Source organism: Anolis sagrei, chromosome 4 (genome assembly GCF_037176765.1).
Source record: "Anolis sagrei isolate rAnoSag1 chromosome 4, rAnoSag1.mat, whole genome shotgun sequence".
Taxonomy (NCBI): Eukaryota; Metazoa; Chordata; class Lepidosauria; order Squamata; family Dactyloidae; genus Anolis; species Anolis sagrei.
Window position 1 is genome coordinate 124,894,043 of NC_090024.1, and position 21,291 is coordinate 124,915,333.

The following is a 21,291-nucleotide window of genomic DNA, read 5'->3' on the forward strand; positions in this document are numbered from 1 at the left end:
ACGCAAAGATACAGAATGGGGGACAATGCCTGGCCCAAGAGCAGTACGTGTGAAAAAGATCTTGGAGTCCTCGTGGACAACAAGTTAAACATGAGCCAACAATGTGATGCGGCGGCAAAAAAAACCCAGTGGGATTTTGGCCTGAATCAATAGGAGCATAGTGTCTAGATCTAGGGAAATCATGCTACCCCTCTATTCTGTTTTGGTTAGACCACACCTGGAATATTGTGTCCAATTCTGGGCACCACAATTTAAGAGAGATAATGACAAGCTGGAATGTGTCCAGAGGAAGGTGACTAAAATGATCAAGGATCTGGAGAACAAGCCCTATGAGGAGCGGCTTAAGGAGCTGGGCATGTTTAGCCTGAAGAAGAGAAGGCTGAGAGGAGATATGATAGCCATGTATAAATATGTGAGAGGAAGCCACAGGGAGGAGGGAGCAAGCTTGTTTTCTGCTTCCCTGGAGACTAGGACACGGAACAATGGCTTCAAACTACAAGAAAGGAGATTCCATCTGAACATGAGGAAGAACTTCCTGACTGTGAGAGCCGTTCAGCAGTGGAACTCTCTGCCCCGGAGTGTGGTGGAGGCTCCTTCTTTGGAAGCTTTTAAACAGAGGCTGGATGGCCATCTGTCAGGGGTGCTTTGAATGCAATATTCCTGCTTCTTGGCAGGGGGTTGGATTGGATGGCCCATGAGGTCTCTTCCAACCAACTCTTTGATTCTATGATTCTATGAAAGGTCATAGTTTCTCTCTTTCACTCTTCAAAAACCTCCCCTCCATATTGCACTTTATTATGAAGAGAAATTGGCTGGCTGGGAGAGAGGCATTAGAGAAAGCATGCAAGCTATGTAGGTTAGAAAAATATGAGTACTAAGTTCATTCAAATCGCAGGCTATTTGAGTTCTCAAACAGGCTTATTCTGATTCCCTTGAGAGGTCTCTAACAGAGCTTCCAACTGATTTTTTCATTCTTATTTTACAGTACTTATATTCCGCCTTTCTCACCCCGAAGGGGACTCAGGGCAGATCACAGAACACATATACAAACATTAAATGCTGATTATACCATTTTATAATCAGACAGACAACAGATACATATAAGCATCTTCTTGCACTCTTCAGAAGTTTTCTATCCAACTCAAGGCAAGCAACATCGATTAAAGCTTTGTATTGTCGAAGGCTTTCATGGCTGGAATCACTGGGTTATTGTAGGTTTTTCGGACTATATGGCCATGGTCTAGAGGCATTCTCTCCTGACGTTTCGCCTGCATCTATGGCAAGCATCCTCAAAGGTAGTGAGGTCTGTTGGAACTAGTAAAAAGGGTTTATATATCTGTGGAATGACCAGGGTGAGACAAAGGACTCTTGTCTGCTGGAGCTAGGTGTGAATGTGGTTTTTTTTTCCGAGTCTACATAGGGACCACCAAACACAGCATTGCCCAAACACGAATCAAGGAACATGAAAGACACTGCAGACTACTTCAACCAGAGAAGTCAGCCATAGCAGAGCACCTGATGAACCAGCCTGGACACAGCATTTTATTTGAGAACACAGAAATGCTGGACCACTCTCACAACCACCATGTCAGAATACACAGAGAAGCCATTGAAATCCACAAGCATGTGGACAATATCAACAGAAAGGAGGAAACCATGAAAATGAACAAAATCTGGCTACCAGTATTAAAAAAAACTCTAAAATTACAACAGCACAACAACAGAGAGGAAACAAACAAGGACATCTAATCACCTACCAACAAAAGTTTGCTCGAGGCACTGTCAGGCCATTATATGCTAATCAAGGTGGCCAGTTGAAACATTCACACCTAGCTCCAGCAGACAAGAGTCCTTTGTCCCACCCTGGTCATTCCACAGATATATAAACCCTTTTTCTTAGTTCCAACAGACCTCACTACCTCTGAGAATGCTTGCCATAGATGCAAGTGAAATGTCAGGAGAGAATGCCTCTAGACCATGGCCATATAGCCCGAAAAACCTACAACAACCCGATAAAAGCTTTGCTCAGATTCACTGATGCATTGTTGTTGTATTCGGGCATGTTGAATGTTTGCCTTTTATGTTTGGAATCCACCCTGAGTCCCTTCGGGGAGACAGAGCGGAATATAAATAAATAAATTATTATTATTATTATTATTATTATTATTATTATTATTATTATTATTTGAAGCACAACAAGATGAGTCCACAGCAGACAAGTTCACTCTGCTGGTTGTTGTATTGGATCACACGTCGGACACTTCCCAAGTGTCTAGGACTGTGTGATGTACTGGCGAATAATGCATGCAGATCCCAGTAAGGCGGCCCTCTGCAGCTGGCAGCTGGTAATTTTTTCAGCGCCGATTGTGTTTAAGTGTAGGCCAAGGTCTTTAGGCACTGCACCCAGTGTGCTGATCACCACTGGGATCACCTTTATTGGCTTGTGCAGTCTTTGCAGTTCGATCTTTAAACCCTCATATCATGTCAGCGTTTCTAGTTGTTTCTCTCAATGTTTCCAGAGCAAAAAACAAATCAGGTTCCGAAAGATTCTCTTATTTATTAGCCACCTTCCACAGAAAAAGTGACAGCAACACAAAGAGGAGCGGGGCAGACCCAGTCTGAAGAATGTCTTCATCAGGTTTTGTCTACATTGGTGCCTTCCAAATGTGATAAACTACAAAGCCAATCACACCAGCTAGCTAATGGGGACACTTGCTTCTTCTCACTAATAAGATTTAAATTTTGGAAGAGATGTTCCAAGATTGAGTGGAAACCACCATCAGTAAGGTCCTTTGCATGCTGTTTCACAACCACTCCTTCCATAAGCATCCATGCCCCCACTTTCTCACAATGCATAGCATCTTTACCTACCGCTGGACTGTGCTTGCTTGGACTGACTTTGTCTTCTGTGCCCCTGTTGCCGGAGCTTCCTTAATGACAGAATGACCAGAAATTGAAGAGTTGGTCTCCTCAGTTGTCAGGGAGTGACTGATGGCAATACAATTTGTGGCTCGGGAATTAACAGGAGGAGCACCACACACTGGGGGTGATGGACTTCCTAGAACAAGACATTTCCAATTACTGCTCTTGGACGGACTTACCATTCTGTAAGCATAACAGAACTTAACATATAGAAAGACAAAGATCTATGTCAGATGATTTTCTATCAATTTCTGACCATTAGAGGGGTTACCCTTTAGTTTATATTAATTTAAATGCCATAGCTTTTCATGTGGAATGCATGGGCCTCCCATTATTTGTCACCAGTGATTGTACTACCTAGGATAGATGGCAAGTACAGTCCACAGAGGGTTACTCATTTCCCACCTCACTCCAAAGAATGCTAGAAAACAGTAGCTTGCTAAGGGCAGTGACAAATTTGTTAGAGAACCCTTGCTTCACTCATTTCTTCTGAACAATTTCTTGAGTTAACCCTAGAAATGGAGATTACAAACAAAAAGGTTTCTCTATCATCATCACCACCACCATCATCATCATCATCATCATCATCATTCACTTATTATTTATTTTAGCTTTGGAGAAAGGAGACTGATTGCATGAACTTTCACTTTAGGACAGGAAATGACATTATAAGCCTTATGTACTACATACTGCGATTAAGAGAGGAGACATCTGCTACCCTGTCATTTCCAGCATTACTTCTTTCCTGCATTTTCCTCTCTCACACAAGTGAAAACAGTACTGAGAATGAGATATAGTTTGCTTTCAGCCTCAGTAGGAAGCGGAATATTGAAGTAGATAAAGCCTATAATGCCCTAAATCAGTGGTTCTCAACCTGTGGGTTCCTTGGTGTTTTGGCCTACAGCTCCCAGAAATCCAGCCAGTTTACCAGCTGTTAGGATTTCTGGGAGTTGAAGCCCAAAACATCTGGGGATCCACAGTTTGAGAACCACTGCCCTAAATGGTTCTGGCCCAACTTACCTGTCTAAACACATCTCTCCTTATGAACCTTCCAGGACCTTAAGATCGTCTGGGGAGGCCCTGCTCTCAATCCCATTTTTGTCACAAGTACAGCGGACGGGGACGAGAGACAGGGCCTTCTCAGTGGTGGGCCCTCAGCTATGGAATGCCCTCCCTAGGGATATCAAATTGGGCCCCTCCCTTTTAACCTTTCAGAAAAGAGGCAACACTTGGCTTTTTGAGCAGGCGTTTCCAAACACAGTGTAACAGACATAGGAAAATGGAATGGTTGGACGATGTGATTGGACAATGTTTTAGCAAGGAGGCCCTAATAATATATGTTTTCATTGACTATGCTATGGTTTTATATTATCTTAATGTTTTAAATCTTGTTGTAATTGTATTGTCGAAGGCTTTCATGGCCGGAATCACTGGGTTGTTGTAGGTTTTTCGGGCTATATGGCCATGGTCTAGAGGCATTCTCTCCTGACGTTTCGCCTGCATCTATGGCAAGCATCCTCAGAGGTAGTTCCAACAGACCTCACTACCTCTGAGGATGCTTGTAATTGTAATTACAATACTGTATTGTAATTGTATTTTATGGTCTTGGTACCGACTGTAAACCGCCCCGAGTCGCCTGTGGGTTGAGAGGGTTGGTATATAAATATAGTCAATAAATAAATAAATAAATAAATAAATAAATAAATGGACTTCTGGTAGGATCAGCAAAGGTCCCCTTATGTTGGGTTGTGGGGCTAAGTATGTGTTATAGCGAGCATGGGCGAACTTCAGCCCTCCAGGTGGTTTGGATTACAGCTCCTACAATTCCTAACAGCCGGTAAACGAGCTGGGATTTCTGGGAGCTGGAAGTCCAAAACACCTGGAGGGATGAAGTTTGCCTATGCCTGTGTTACAGTGTTTTGTACATCCCAGTTTTCCTGCTTTCTTGTCTACACATCTCTCACAATTTGACCTTTCAATTTTGCTTACCTTCTTACATAACCACTGCTATGCTCCCAGCTACTCTGAAGCTATTCTTTAAAGAATCTAAATTAATATTCTGAAGAAATTAAAATATTTATACAGAATCTAAAACATGAAAATAAGCAAAAACATATAATGTAGACCAGGGGTCCTCAAATTTTTTAAACAGAGGGCCAGGTCACAGTCCCTCAAACTGTTGGAGGGCCAGATTATAATTTGAAGAAAAAAATGAATGAATTCCTATGCACACTGCACATATCTTATTTGTAGTGCAAAAAACCACTTTAAAACAATACAATAATTAAAAAGAAGAACAATTTTGACAAATATAAACTTATGAGTATTTCAATCAGAAGTGTGGGCCTGCTTTTGGCTGATGAGATAGGATTGTTATTGTTGTTGTGTGCTTTCAAGTCATTTCAGACTTAGGTTGACCCTGAGCAAGGACCGGGTAAATGACTTGGAGGGCCATATCCGGCCCTCAGGCCTTAGTTTGAGGTCCCCTGAGGTAGACGAATCAATGTGACTTGCATAACTGAAGAGCCTCCCTCATTGCGACTGTCACAGATCAGCATGCTCACTTACCATGTTTTTTGCCAATCTTCTGGCTGTTCTGGAGTTGTTCTTCTTTACTCTTCACCGTGGCAGTCACTGAGGTTTTTGACTGGCGCTTTGCATAGGTATTATTGCAGTTATTGGTGGACAAGGCCAACAGCTGACGCTTAGAAAACATCTTTGGACTTTGCATGCCATTCTGCTCTGCTATTTGAGAGATACATGTGTTATGGATATTAGGAGAGGTTGAATAAACTGGCAGTTCATTGGCTTCTTCTACCTGTCCAGTATCAGGGCTGGCCAGGTTATAGCTGCCTGTTAAAACAGTCCTCCTGTAAGGCAAAGGGGAGGAGTGGGTTTTTCCAGTGGCACCAAGTGCAGGTACTTGATTTTCTAGGTTGAAACCAGCAGCCATCTCCTTATTTAGCTGCCGAGAAGGATCTGTTCCTTGACTTAAATTGTTGCTTGGCTTGTGACTGAAGCTTTCCATTGATTTCTTGTTTAAGGAGTTTATTAAACTATCAGGCGCCTTGTAAGAGGGCAACTGTTGAGAGTGGACAGTGGGTATCGGTTCCCTAAACTGGGTCTTGGCTCCTTGGTCCTTGCCTTTCTTGGCTACTGGATACACATCCACAGGATGATTGCCTCTGGAGATTGCTTTGCTAGAAATAATTTTGTTTGCCTGGCTTTTTATTTCAGAAGCTCCCTTAACCTTACATTGATTTGTTTCATTAGCACCTAACTCAGGATCTCCTTTCTTAATGCTAGGCACATTATCTTGGAGTTCATCTCTGTAAGGGTTGTTGCTGGCATTACTCCAATGCCTCTCCTCCTCATTTTTCATACTCTTGGCTTCCTTCTGTGAAGGACAAAGTAGCCTAGAATCTGGACCAGGCCCGCTGTGCCAATGAGTTTTGAACACTGTTTGTTGACTGATGGTACCAGCTTCTTCACTGTCTGTCCGGTAACTATCTGATGTGTCAGTGGTACTATCTAAAGCCGAGTCCACGTCATCTATACAAGTCACTTCCCCAATGTAAGTCTCCCTGATGCGTTCTGTGTAAACACGCTGTCGAGAAGGAAGAATCCACAGCGGAGTTCCTTTGGGCCCAAGAGGCCTTATACACGTGTCCTCCTGAGAAGTGCTGAGCTCCTTGTGTTCATGTTTGCTTTGTGGTATGACATTACACGTTTTATGCATGTCACTCCCAGTTTGGTTTACACTGATATCAGGGTTCCTACTTGCCAATTTGCTGACGTAAGACCCGCAGGCACTGCATTTCCCCTCTTTGTTGACCACCAGAGATGTCCCCTTCTCGGCGCGTCCCCTGCTGCTTTGGTGAGTGACTGCCGCCTGCTGTGTGCTCTGCTGTTTCCAACCAGGTTTGCAGATGCCATTCTCTTTACGCTGGAGGTCACCATTTATATAATTTGAAAGATCTGGTTTGGAGACCAGTGGACCATGGCCCAGAGATAAGAGAACTGAATCCAAGACCCGCTTTTGACGTTGCTGCAAGCGTTCCAAGTAGCGGACCTCAGCATCCCGTGCCGACTCATCCTCAAAACGCACTCGGGACGGGGATGGCCCTCGTTTCCTCTGCTGCCCACAGCTGGACTCCCCACTGGATGAGTCACTCAAGTTTCCACTGGCATGGGAGTCTCCATCCTTCAGGACAAAATTTTCTTTTGTAGCAGATATTTCACATGGATCCCTGAGGCACAAAACAGAGAGAGACGATCGTTGAATTCTGTCAAACTGAAATGCCCAAATACAACCTGATCTATTTCCAAACTCTGGAGGTATTACTTGGCTTAAAGCAGCATAATTAAGAGCTAGACTAGACATGGGCAAACCTTGGCCTTCCAGATGTTTTGGACTTCAACTTCCATAGTTCCTAACTGTCGGCAAGCTGTTTGGGATTTCTGGAGATTGAAATCCAGAATACCTAGAGGGTCAAAGTTTGCCTATACCTGAGCTAGACCTTACAACAGGCCTCTTCAACATATGGCTCTCTAGGTGTTTGGGCCTCCAACACTCAGAAGCCTTAGCCAGCTTGTCTAATGGCCAGGAATCCTGGGAGCTAAAGTCCAAAACACCAGGAGGGCCACAGGTTGAAGAGGCTTGAATAAAGAATATTACCGTATATTCCGGCACATAAGACCACTGGGCGTATAAGACAACCCCCAACTTTTCCAGGCCAGGGGACAGCACCGCCTTATCTCCTGCATTTGTCATCCGTTGGGGACCCCTCCCCCCAGCACCAACTACTGCTCTGGGCCAGAGCAAAGAGAGGGGAGGCCAGGGGACAGCACCATCTTGTCTGCTGCATTTCCCATCCATTGGGGACCCCTCCCCCCAGCACCAACTGCGGCTCTGGGCCAGAGTGAAGAAAGGGGGGCCAGGGGACAGTTCCACCTTGTCTCCTGTGCTATTCTAATAATATAATTTAATATATAATATATTGTATATACATATAATATTTATAATATTGTAATGTAATGCCATATAATACTACCAATAATAATATGATATTATAATTATATATTTATATTACATGTAATATTACTAATAATATTACAGTATAATTGATATAGTGCAATATAGCAATATTTAAAACTGATATTGTACTATGTTAATAATATATTGTATGTATATATACCTTGTAAGCCGCTCTGAGTCCCCTTCGGGGTGAGAAGGGCGGCATATAAATGTCGTAAATAAATAAATAAATAAATATAGAGTTTGTGATATACTCGCCGTATAAGACTACCCCTCTTCCAACACACACCAAATAAAAATTTAAAAAGCATCAGATTTGATTTCAATATGGTAATTTTCCTATTACTGTACCTCCTTCTCAGCCTCTCAGATCTCGCAAATGCGCACCTGCACCATTTACTGCAGTCTTCAGGAACAAGATCTGAGAAGCAGAGGAGGAGGTATAGTAATAGGATACAAGGGCAGGCCAGACAGGTAAAAAAGGTGTGTTTTTCTCGGCTCAGAGCCACTCTATCTCTTTTTTCCATACCACGGGTGCCCCGGACGCCTGCAGCTTGCTCCGCCCTTCACTTACACCTTCCTGATGAGGCGCCCCTTCACCTCACCATCGGGACTGCATTAAGTCCATGAATCCTGATGAACGGATTTTCTTCTACCATAGAGGAGATATGATAGCCATGTATAAATATGTGAGAGGAAGCCACAGGGAGGAGGGAGCAAGCTTGTTTTCTGCTTCCTTGGAGACTAGGACGCGGAACAATGGCTTCAAACTACAAGAGAGGAGATTCCATCTGAACATTAGGAAGAACTTCCTGACTGTGAGAGCCGTTCAGCAGTGGAACTCTCTGCCCCGGAGTGTGGTGGAGGCTCCTTCTTTGGAAGTTTTTAAGCAGAGGCTGGATGGCCATTTGTCAGGGGTGATTTGAATGCAATATTCCTGCTTCTTGGCAGGGGGTTGGACTGGATGGCCCATGAGGTCTCTTCCAACTCTTTGATTCTTTGATTCTATGATTCTATACTTGTACAGCGTTGCCCTTAATGCTTTCATACAGCCACAGCATACGGCAGGGATGCGGCCACTGCCATTTTTGAGCTCCCCCCACAATATGCAGCAACCACAGATTCTCCAATCCGGATTGGAAGTTTTAGCACCCGCTCTATAAGACGATTCCCAGCGTATAAGACTACTCCCGCATATAAGACGACTCCCATGCATAAGGCTACTCCTGCATATAAGACGACTCCCACGTATAAGACGATTCCTGTGTATAAGACAACCCCTGACTTTTGAGAAGATTTTCTTGGGTTAAAAATTAGTCTAATACGCCAGAATATAGAGTACTTATTATACTTCTCCCAAGAAATTCTACCTTCCTCTTTCTACATCACACTGACATGACATGTGCTCTTTATAAGGATCCTAATAATATGCCACTGCTTTCTACAGTTGCATTTTGAAGACAGAAGCCCAACCACAGGCTACTTAAAGATAATCGGCATGAATCAGGCAGGGACAGGATCCTAAAAAATAAGAGTTGCGAGACTAAAAAGCAATAGCTAGCAAATTATGGCAGGGGGAGGTAAGGATACAACAAGTGGTATAAAAATGTAACCCTAATAAAATGATCAAAGCTTTGATATATGCAAAAGCATGTCTTTGCATTTTTATCTAGGAAGAAAAAAAAACAAAGATAGCTCAGAAAGGCTACTGTCAGTTCAGCTATTTTAGATTTGATCCTAACCAACAGAGATGAACTGGTCAATTGAGTAAAAGAAGGGAACCTTGAGTGGGAATGATCATATCCTCTTGGGGGTCTGTTATACAGAGGATATAGGAAACCAAATGTATGCACTCTGGACTTTGAGAAAGTTGAATTCAAAAAGCTTAGGAAAATACCAGGTAAAATCCCATGGTCAGAAAACCTCAAAGGGTGTTTATGATGCATGAGAATTTGTTAAAGGGGATTTACTGAATACAATGGCAAAGAATTCAAGGGAGAAAGCAAAGTAGGATGTGTATAAAGAACCTACGGTGAATGTACAAAGAACTTTCAGATGAACCAAAATTTAAAGGAATTGGGAGAAATGGGAGAAAGGGGAAATCACTGTAGAGTAATACAAACAAATGTAAGTATTTGTTTGGGGAAATTCAGAAAAAGGAAAGCTTAGAAAGTGAACAGGCTTGCTAAAGAAGTTAAAAATAATAATAATGAATTATATGTGCAGGTTTAGAGGAAAAAGAAGAAGAAAATGGAGAGTGACCATATATTTCTTTCCTGTTGTCTTTTCTCCCACAATGCAGTCCCCATATTGCACTTCCTCCACCTGTTTTAGGTTTGACTCCATTGTTCTGTCCCCAATGTGCTCCTCCCTTACATATATATCCTTTTCATTGCTATTTCTCCAAGAGTTTTATCATTTTATATCGTACATCTGGCCCGCCCACTGTTTGTTTCTCTCCTTGAATTTTGCACTGTTTTATTTTATTCTTACATTTCATTTATTTTATTGTTATGCTATTTTGCTGTCTTGTATGTATTTTACTGTATTATATTATTGGGCTTGGCCTCATGTAAGCCGCCCCGAGTCCCCTTTGGGGGAGATGGTGGCGGGGTATAAATATTGTTTATTATTATTATTATTATTATTATTATTATTATTATAAAAAGAAAAGACAGGGCTATTGCATGGAGAAGATGGTGAAATTCTAACAGTAGAAAGAGAGAAAGCCAAAATGTTCAATATATTCTTTGTCGCAGTCTTCTCTGTAAATAAAAAAAACTCTAAATCAGCGTTTCTCAACCTGGGATCGGGACCCCTGGGTGGGTCACGAGGGAGTGTCAGAGGGGTCGTCAAAGACCACCAGAAAGCAGTATTTTCTGTTGGTCATGGGGGTTCTGTGTGGGAAGTTTGTCCCAATTCTATCAGTGGTAGGGTTCAGAATACTCTGATTGTAGATTAACTATAAATCCCAGCAACAACAACTCCCAAATGTCAAGGTCTATTTTCCCCAGACTCCACCAGGCTTGACATTTGGGTGTATTGAGTATTCGTGCCAAGTTTGGTCCATCATTGTTTAACTCCACAGTGCTCTCTGGAGGTAGGTGAACTACAACTCCAAAACTCAAGGCCAATGCCCACCAAACCCTTCCAGTATTTTCTGTTGGTCGTGCGAGTTCTGTATGTCAAGTTTGGCTCAATGCCATTGTTGGTGGAGCCCAGAATGTTCTTTGATTGTAGGTGAACTATAAATCCCAGCAACTACAACTCCTAAATGACAAAATCAACCCCACCAGTATTCAAATTTGAGCATTTCAGGTGTTTGTGCCAAATTTGGTTCAGTGAATGATATTACATCCTGCATATCAGATATTTACATTATGATTCATTGCAGTAGCAAAATTATAGTTACGAAGTAGCAACAAAAATAATGTTATGGTTGGGGGGTACCACAACATGAGGAACTGTATTAAGGGGTTGCGGCATTAGGAAGGTTGAGAACCACGGCTCTAAATGGTGAGCTAAGGGGACGGCAGCCCAAAATAGGTAAAGCGGTAGTAAAGGAATAGCAAGGTAATGTCTTCAGGGCCAGATTAACTGCATTCAAGAATAATACAGATGATGATGATGATGATGATTGGTTTATGTACTAAATTACTATAGCGTGAAGCCTTTTGGATTTTCACCCTTAAAACTGTACATCCGAATGGCCTGAATGACACCATTTAATTCCAATGTTTCATGTAAATTATAATATATAGCTCTTTAACAGTTTCATGACTTGCTCTACCTGGGTTCGGCCCTTTTAATTGCTTTACTTTATAAACTTGTTTCTATCTGTTGGCCATGGGCTTGCTACAGAAACATACCTTTGCAGAGCACGGCCCTTGAGAACCTGTTGTAAGTATCTAGGCCTTTTTTGTTATGTATACCTTACATGTTATCATAATATGCAAATGTTTATCCCTTGTGGGACATGTTCTAGCCACTTGTGTATATTCCCTGTAGATCCACTGTCTCACTGTATGAAACATCCAAGGAAGCATTGTTATTGTGATGAACTTGATGTCCACTTCATTACTCTCTACAATTCTCCACCTGAGGAAGACTTTAGTCGAAACCGGTCGTGGATATCTTCATACAAGAAACTCTAAACTTACTCAAGAGTAACTTTCTCTAAAGTAGTGGATATCTTCATATAAGAAACTCAAAACTTACTCAAGAGTAACTTTCTCTAAAGTAAGGGATTTTATGCCCTCAAGAGAAGTGTGGGTATCTTCTTACAAGAAACTGAAAACCTCACTCAAGAGTATCCTTCTCTAGAGTAAGGGACTTCATGGCCTATAGAGAAGTTGGCTTTACACCAAGAAAGACTTTTGCTACGGTTGTATAACCACTGTGTAAACCAAGTTTGTAATTCATTATATACTGCTGTATGCCACACTATATAAAACTGTAAATTGTTATTTCTTCAATATTGCATTATATTAACTGAAAGAATATATTTAGCTTTGTGTTTTGTGTACCACAACTTGTAGCGGATTTGTGCTCTTTGTGATTTAAAAATGTGAAATAAGCAGTCCATGTACATGTAAAACACAAGTTAAAGCAGAGAAACACACACTGAAGATTACACACATTCCTTTTTCTGCTTCCCTCCCTTTTGAAAACACTGACAATTTTGTAGAAAATCCATGGTCTTACCTCCTTTGCTGGGAGAAAGTAGGCAGGATGTTATGGCTAGCTCGAAGGGGGTTTGTTCTGGCCTTCATACGCGCTCTCTGTAGCAGTTGCTTAGCCTGTTCATGCCTAGGGCTCAGCTCCAGCTCCTGGCTGGGAACAAAGGCCCTGCAAGCAAGGCAGCAGGGAGCAAGGAGAGCGGGATTAGGGGAAAAAAATAACAAGGATTAAGAGTGGTTTAACAGTGACAGCAGCAAACTGTAGTGGGCAAACTGTACACTCACCAAAGCTGGGTTCAGGGCCTTTACAGAAGCCTGAGTTGACACTAGGTGGCATCTTACTCAGTCACATCAATACTAAAGGGATGTCTAAGTATATCAGTGATCAAACTGGCATATACATTTTTTTAAGGAAGCAAGGACTGATTTTAGAATTACTTTTTCTTGCTACCAGAATGTCTTCGGTGACTGCCCAATTTTTGAAGGCTATTCATAATTTCAGATTTATGTTGTGGTTGTTTTGTAAAGGTAAAGGTTTTCCCCTGACATTAAGTCCAGTCGTGTCCGACTCTGGGGTGTGGTGCTCATCTCTATTTCTAAGCCAAAGAGCCGGCATTGTCCATAGACACCTCTGAGGTCATGTGGCCGGCTTACGTATCCTTCCAATAATAATAGAATAAAATAATATCAATAATAGAGTAAAATAATAAATGTAACAATAACAATAATAAATAGAGTAAAATAATAAATGTAATAACAACAATAATAAAGTAAAACAACAATAATAACAACAACAAAGTAAAATAATAAATAACCTTGACTCGAGTATAAGCTGGGGGAGACTTTTTCAGCCTAAAAAAAGGACTGAAAAACTAGGCTTATACTCAAGTATGGAGAGCCGTTACCTTCCCGCTGGAGCGGCACCTATTGATCTACTCACATTTGTATGTTTTCGAACTGCTAGGTTGGCAGAAGCTGGGGCGGACAGCACAAGCTCATGCCGCTCCCTAGATTCAAACCTACGACCTTTCGATCAACAAGCTCAGCAGGTCAGCGGTTTAACCCACTGCACCACTGGGGGCTCCGGTGGTGTTTTGTACATCAGGTTGTTTTGTACACATGTGAAATTTGTTCAGATTATGTTACCAATTACAGCCTTTTCTGGATAACTAATAGCATTGTATTGTCGAAGGCTTTCATGGCTGAAATCACTAGGTTCTTGTGGGTTTTTTCGGGCTATAGGGCCATGTTCTAGAGGCATTTTCTCCTGACGTTTCGCCTGCATCTATGGCAAGCATCCTCAGAGGTAGTGAGGTGGATTTTTTGCCAACATTGCTGTTTTGGCACTAACAGCCACTGACAAATTTTGGACACAATAAATTCCAAACTGTGAAGATTCTCATCTGTTCAGGATTTCTCTCATAGTTTCTTAAAACTGAAGATAATACATTTAACCCAGCATTTTAATTACCATATATACTTGAGTATAAGCTGACCCGAATATAAGCCGAGGCACCTAATTTTACCACAAAAAACTGGGGAAATTGATTGACTCGAATATAAGCCGAGGGTGGGAAATTCAGCAGCTACTGGTAAATTTCAAAATAAAAATAGAAACCAATAAAATTACATTAATTGAGGCATCAGTTGGTTAAATGTTTTTGAATATTTACATAAAACTGTAATTCAACATAAGACTGTCCAACTCTGATTCAACCATTATTCTAACCTTCTTCAATGTAAAGATGCTTACGTATCCTTCCAATAATAATAAATAGAGTAAAATAATAATAATAATAGAGTAAAATAATAAATGTAATAATAACAATAATAGAGTAAAATAATAAATGTAGCAATAACAATAATAAATAGAGTAAAATAATAAATGTAATAACAAGAATAATAAAGTAAAACAACAAAAATAATAATAACAACAACAAAGTAAAATAATAAATAACCTTGACTCAAGTATAAGCCGGGGGAGACTTTTTCAGCCTAAAAAAATGACTGAAAAACTAGGCTTATACACAAGTATATACAGTATTTTGAAATATTATTTCCATCCCTACTAGGATTAAACCACCCTGGATAGAAACTTAAAACAGACAGCTCATGAGCCTAAGTGACCATGCAAAATGGGCATAAGACTATATACACTTTGAAAAAAACATATTTATAGATTATTAAAATTAGGATTTATAGATGTATAACACAATTACAAAATGTCCTTTTATCCAAAGCTTTGAAAGATACATGAGTATTAAAGTGGGTAAAGTTTTTTTAAAACTGTTCTTCATATTGTCTACGGAAAACTTGAAAATTATTCCAGGCATTGAAGTGGGAACTGGCATGAATCATTTGGCGCACAGGATGTCAGAGATGTTAGCACAGCTGCTTAGAATAGCCAAACATGTGTCAACCGAGTTCATGACTAGTTGCATGGCTAGCTCTGGATTTTCAAGCACACCTCAAGAACCAAATAAACCTAAAATATATTTTATCACAAATAATGGCAAGGCAAAAAGGTGAACATCTTTACAATGAACAATAAATGCTCTACAACATAGTGCCCTTATTTCAAAAGATTAACTTTAGCTTCAAAGCAAAATTACCTCTCCAAAGAAAATACATAATGTTCACAAAATGATGCAAGCCAGTGTTTATTAGGCAAATATTTAATGCATTTTACTATAACATTTTACTCTCCCCTAATTAGGAATGTAATTCTCCATCACAACTTTCCCTAATTAGGAATGTAATTCTCCATCACTACCACAAATAGAAGAAAACATTATCTACATGTGTAGAGATAAGATCTTATGTTTTGCTATAAAGTTACTGCCTTGAGGAAAATATTCTTATAAGGTGGTGTCATTTCTATTTTTAAAAAGCTGACTGGCACTGTGAAGATTTTGCTCACTGGTTCACACTCACTTAACTAGGTATTTGTGTTTTGTCCTTCTGCAAAGAAGCTCACAGGTCTCTTCCTATTTACTCTCACAACCAGCCTAATAATAATAAAGACTCTGGCATACACAGGTAGTCCCAGTGGTCATTGGCGCACTGGGTGCCGTGCCAAAAGATCTCAGATGGCATTTGGAAACAATAAACATCGACAAAATCACGATCTGTCAACTGCAAAAGGCCACCTTACTTGGATCTGTGCGCATCATTCAAAAATACATCACACAGTCCTAGACACTTGGGAAGTGTTTGACTTGTGATTTTGTAATACGAAATCCAGCATATAGATCTCGTTTGCTGTGTCATACTGTGATTTTGTGTAAATAATAATAATAATAATAATAATAATAATAAAATTATTTATACCCCGCTCCATCTCCCCCAGGGGGACTCGGTGCGGCTTACATGAGGTCACACCCATCAGTACAGTACACAACAATATAACACAAAACACAACAAATCCAAAAATAAAATACATAAAATGCAAAACCAATATAATAAGCGACACAACAATATAAAATCAACATTAAAACACAAAAGATTTCACTGGGCAAGAATAAAATTTTAAAACACTGGGAGATAGGACAGTGTATATGATAGACTGAGGAGAGAGAGAACTACTGTCTAAAGATAAGCGAGGAAACATATATTTGAATTTAGGATTTTTACAGTGCTATCCTTGGGATATTTACTAAGAAATAAGACGCACTGCATTAATTTAATCCAACTTTTAGGAATAGGATTGTACCAAGTCAGTGACTCAAGTTCTAAACCACACTGGATCTTCTGTTAGATTATTTGGTAGCAACTTCTTATATTGTCTGCTTCAAAAATCCAAATTGTTCTTGATACATACAGAAGTAGTTGACATCTTGAGTGCAGCTGGACAGTATGTTCCTTATTCTGTTTTATTTTTTTCACGGCTACTGCAACACCAAAAATGTGGGTGCCATCAGTCTTACTTTCCACTGACTCAACATCTGACCCATTTTCCTCTTCTATCCGCCCCCACTCAACATGCTCACTCAGAACCTCCCCATTGGCCCTGTCCATAATCCTGGTGATTATTTTAATCTGCTCGGAGCGTTACTTCAGATGGCCTCAGCTTAACTCTTTCAGCACAGTCTCCACAACAAAGCTACAGATACTTATATACACCCACACTGCTTTTCCTTTCAGCTTAGAAAGGGGAATGGACCTGACCATTTGTTTACATACGAAACATCCTCGGAGTCATCGACCAAAGCCTACAAAGAAGCTTTGCTAAGACATTTAGCATGAATGGAAGCCATCAAAATGACCCAAGACATTGTTACAGCATCAGATGCCTCCAACAGTTTTTCTGTGTGCCTTACAGAAGGATGAAGGCAGAAAGGAGATGAATCATACCTTCCTACAGGCAGAGCTTACCCAGACAAAAGCAAATATTTTAGCAAACACCACACAGAAACCTATAGATTTCTCATAATGCAAATTATTGCATGAGACCCGTAAAGAAATGTGAATAATGACATCAAGTCAGATACTTCAAATTGTCAAGAACTACTACCTCCATCCTGAATTGACTTACTCTTCATATTTACACAATCAGAGTTTGAGAATCTTTAATCTTGTAAGAAATATTCTAGGAAAGAGAAGGGGGCAATAAGACATCCCAGCAGGTTGACCACCTCCAACTGCTCTCTCCTTTATTTTCTGTGTGCTCCACCCTTACAAATATATTCTTTTCATTGCGATCTCTCCCAGAGTTTTATCATTTTATCTCATACATTTGGCCTGCTCTCTGTGTTGGTTTTTTTCTTTGAATTTTGCACTGTTTTATTTTATTCTTCTGTTTCGCTTATTTTATTGCTATGTTATTTTGCTGTTTTGTATGTATTTTTACTGTAATTGTATTATCGGGCTAGGCCTCATGTAAGCCACCCCGAGTCCCCTTTGGGGAGATGGTGGCGGGGTATAAATAATGATTATTATTATTATTTGTAAATTTCCTCTGAAACTTTTATTTCCTTAAATGTAGAACACAAACATGCACCTATCTACTAAATTAATCACCCTAATTTGAGCTGGTGTGATTGTATGAACCAGAAAATCCTGGGTTCAAATATTATGTACTTCAGCCACAAATTAACCAGGAGGCAGTCAACAAGCCATCATTTTCTAACCTGACTTTCCTACCACTGCAATTCAGGAATAATGATGACATATTTTAAGATTTTTACTAAGATAACTGTGCTGGTACATCTGTACCAAAAGCTCCAACTTACTTTTCCTTCTTTGAGTGTTTGCATGTATCCCAAAGTTCCATGCATTTTGCAATAAGGTGGCTTCCCTTGGTTTGCAATTATAGGGCCAATGACCCATCAATCATGGTTAAGTTTTGGTTCCGCCCCTTTCCCCAGGGCTCTGGGAGGAGAGGGAGCCATTTTAGGTTAGTCTTGCATTGGAAAGCTTAGCTACAGGATGTGGATTAGCTCCACCTGTAGAGAAGCTTCATTTCTTACAGCATCCGGAGGAAATTCTGGGGGGGGGGGGGGGGGAACAGTCCCAAAGGACTCCAGCTGGAGAATCTACAAAGCCTTGACTGGTAGGTCTACTCGGGACCCAAGAAGCAGTTTGGAGCCAGGAGTAGAGCCCACACCAGCAAAGTTTAGAAAGTAGATTGCCCAAGGAGGGGTTAAAAAGGGTTTTCCTCTTAAAGAAAAGAAACAGTTCACGAAGACAGTTGCCTGTCCCTTGTGGACAAGATTAAGAAAGCCACCAGTTGATTCAAAGCCTTGAAGCATTTGTTTGATTTGTTGAAGATCTAAGAAGTATTTGATTGTTTGTTGAAGACTTAAGCAATAATAAAGGACTTGGTTAACCTTTCAAGCTTCTAGACTCTGTATGGGAAAATCCCCAGGGCCTCTCACTCGAGGCACCCCGGCTTCCCGCTGGGCACAAAGAGCACGTCCTGTTCAAAAGCCAACTGCTATAGGCCCAGCGCGTGACAGCACAATAACTAAGAATGAAAAGGAAACCACTACGATCTTTCTAATAATGGTACAAATTTAGCATCTCTTTATCCAGTATTCTAAAATCTGAAATGCTCTAAAATCCAAAACAGTCAACATGTGTGGCTGCAATAGTCACTCTTTGACTTTCAGGTGGTTCACTTTCCATAAACTTTGTTCAATTCAGAAAATTGTTATAACTATTGTGTATAAAATGACTTTTGAGCTATGTGTATAAATCATATAGGAATCATCAATGATTTTGTGTTTAGACTTGGGTCTAATCTCAAAGTTTGTGCGTGTGTATATTTAGACCTGGTCCAATCTCCAAATTCTCTCGTAATGTATGTATATGCAAATACAGGTATTTCAACATTAAAGTTAAAGAGTTAGTAAAGGAAAATGTTTTCCCCTGACATTAAGTCCAGTTGTGTCCGACTCTGGGGTGTGGCGCTCATCTCCATTTCTAAGGCAAAGAGCCAGCGTTGTCCATAGGCACCTCCAACGTCATGTGGCCGGCATGACTGCATGGAGCGCCGTTACCTTCCCGCTATTGATCTACTCACATTTGCATGTTTTTGAACTGCTAGGTTGGCAGAAACTGGGGCTGACCGCTGAAGCACACACCGCTCCCTGGATTCGAACCTGCAACCTTTCAGTCAACAAGCTCAGCAGCTCAGCGGTTTAACCCACTGCGCTACTGGGGGCTCCTAGTTAAAGAGTTAGCAACTCAGGATAAGATTTTTTAAAATCTTATTCTGAGTTAAAGAGTTAGCAACTCAGAATAAGATATTAAAAACACGCAACAATTCTATCGTTTTTCCCCTGTAACAATTTGTCCATTTCTTCTTGTTGTTTGACACCAACAATTAGCTAAGAAGTATCAACGACCAGTTCTGGTGTCATTGCATAGACCAAGGATGGGGAAATGTTGGTCTTCTGATGTTTCAGATTTCCACTTCCAGTAGCCCTGGCCACTATTAAGACCAATGTAAAGGAATTATGAGACTAATAGGCTGAAACATCTGAAGGGCCAGAGATTGAAATATAACAGGAGTGGGACAGTACTGACACCAGGTATGTAGCTCTGGTAATGGCTCTTCAGAGCTGCTAAATGTGTTTACAGTGATGCTCGGAAGGTCATAATCAAAGAGAAAAGCTGCTCTATCTGGATGGATCTGATACAAATCTATTCAAACTCATAAAAGTCTGAGGTGGATCATGTGGAAAAACTATTTCCAAGGAGGAAAATTCAACATTAAATAAAAAAATGGTTCCTTTTTCCAGTACTGAAGTAGGACTGACTGTTAGATTTCTGTAACCTTACCGGTAGTTTTCAGAATCTTGTAAGGAAACACCAGAATCCCAGTCCACATCATTTGGCAAAATCTCTGTAGATATACAACAAGAGAAACACTTAATCAATTTTGTCACATGTAAAGAAGCAGGACATGAAAAATGCATGTCTTCTAGAGAAAGGTATTTTGAGCTCTGTGCCCTTCATACCCAAATCTGTATTTCTCTAAAGTGCCGTTATCCAAGTCAACAATGCTCTCACCATCACTCATCCACACACACACCACTTTCTCCCTCTGACTGAACTTACCATATTTACTCGAGTATAATGTGCCATTGAATGTAATGCACACTTCAATTTCAACGGTACACATTACAAAAAAAATGATTTGTCCTCAAATATAATGCACCCAACATCACAGGCATAACATGTCAGGATGGCAGGCAGTGTAAATGAGACTGTTTGGGAAGCCACACCACTCTTATCAGGTCAAGGTTGATGGACTCGCTCAATTACATTGCTAAAATTTCAAACTGGTCTCATTCATGAGGTCTTCAAAACTGAGGGGTAAGTTTTGAAGGTGTCACAAATGACACCAGTTTGAGAACATCGCAAGGCTGGTGACCCACAGCCCAACAGAAGAGTGTGGCTCCATCAGACCGAAGCTTACTAGCCTCATGTGTTCACCTTTTAAAAATTTACAGCACCCTTGCATTACATATTACAATATATGTATTTTAATTTCAAATTTCAGGAAAGGAGATTCCACCTGAACATGAGGAAGAACTGCCTAACTGTGGGAGCTGTTCAGCAGTTGAACTCTCTGCCCCAGACTGTGGTGGAGGCTCCTCCTCTGGAGCCTTTTAAGCAGAGGCTGGATGGTCATCTGTCAGGGGTGCTTTGAATGTGATTTTCCTGCTTCTTGGCAGGGGGTTGGACTTGATAGCTCACAAGGTCTCTTCCAACTCTATGAGTCTATGATTCATAGACACTTTCACGTTTTTTGGGTTGGGTTTGCAGCCTCCAGAGGGTTCACAGAGCAGAAAATTGGCCTGTGGACCCACATTCCAAGATAGTATGATCCAAGATACAGCTTATTGTTTGGACTTTTGCTTGTTTAGTTTTAAGTTTGCTTCTGATGTCAGCAAATCCCAAAAGATGTGGACACAGAAAAATAATTGTATACATATCATGTAGCGTGATATGATTTTCCCCCTGGTTTTAATTACTATTCCCACCTACCACATAGCACTTGTACAAAACCGAATCTTTTTGGTTAAACACATTATTTCATGAAACTCTTAAAAAGTAGGCTCAGGGTAACCACCATGTCCTTTTAAGACAAGTAGTCCATGCCTGGAAAAAATTACACCTATAAATTTGCTAACTAGCTATCCA

General features: G+C 40.6%; 1 protein-coding gene across 5 annotated transcripts in view; it reads right to left on the reverse strand.

Annotated features, from left to right (window-relative positions):
- The window catches only part of KIAA1614 (KIAA1614 ortholog), a 50,961-nt gene that overhangs the window by 13,307 nt on the left and 16,363 nt on the right, over positions 1–21,291 (reverse strand). For 4 of the 5 annotated variants that reach the window (XR_010909831.1, XM_060774460.2, XM_060774462.2 and 1 more), the window contains 4 exons: positions 19,924–19,987; positions 12,665–12,808; positions 5,491–7,172; positions 2,872–3,058 (listed from right to left, as the gene is read on the reverse strand). Coding sequence is in view for 4 of the 5 variants with exons in the window: in XM_060774460.2 (XP_060630443.2) it covers positions 2,872–3,058; positions 5,491–7,172; positions 12,665–12,808; positions 19,924–19,987 (2,077 nt within the window). In the remaining variant the exon portion in view is untranslated. Of the gene's footprint in view, positions 1–2,871; positions 3,059–5,490; positions 7,173–12,664; positions 12,809–16,459; positions 17,141–19,923; positions 19,988–21,291 lie in introns of those variants that run through there. The other variant, XM_067467634.1, reaches the window with a different exon arrangement.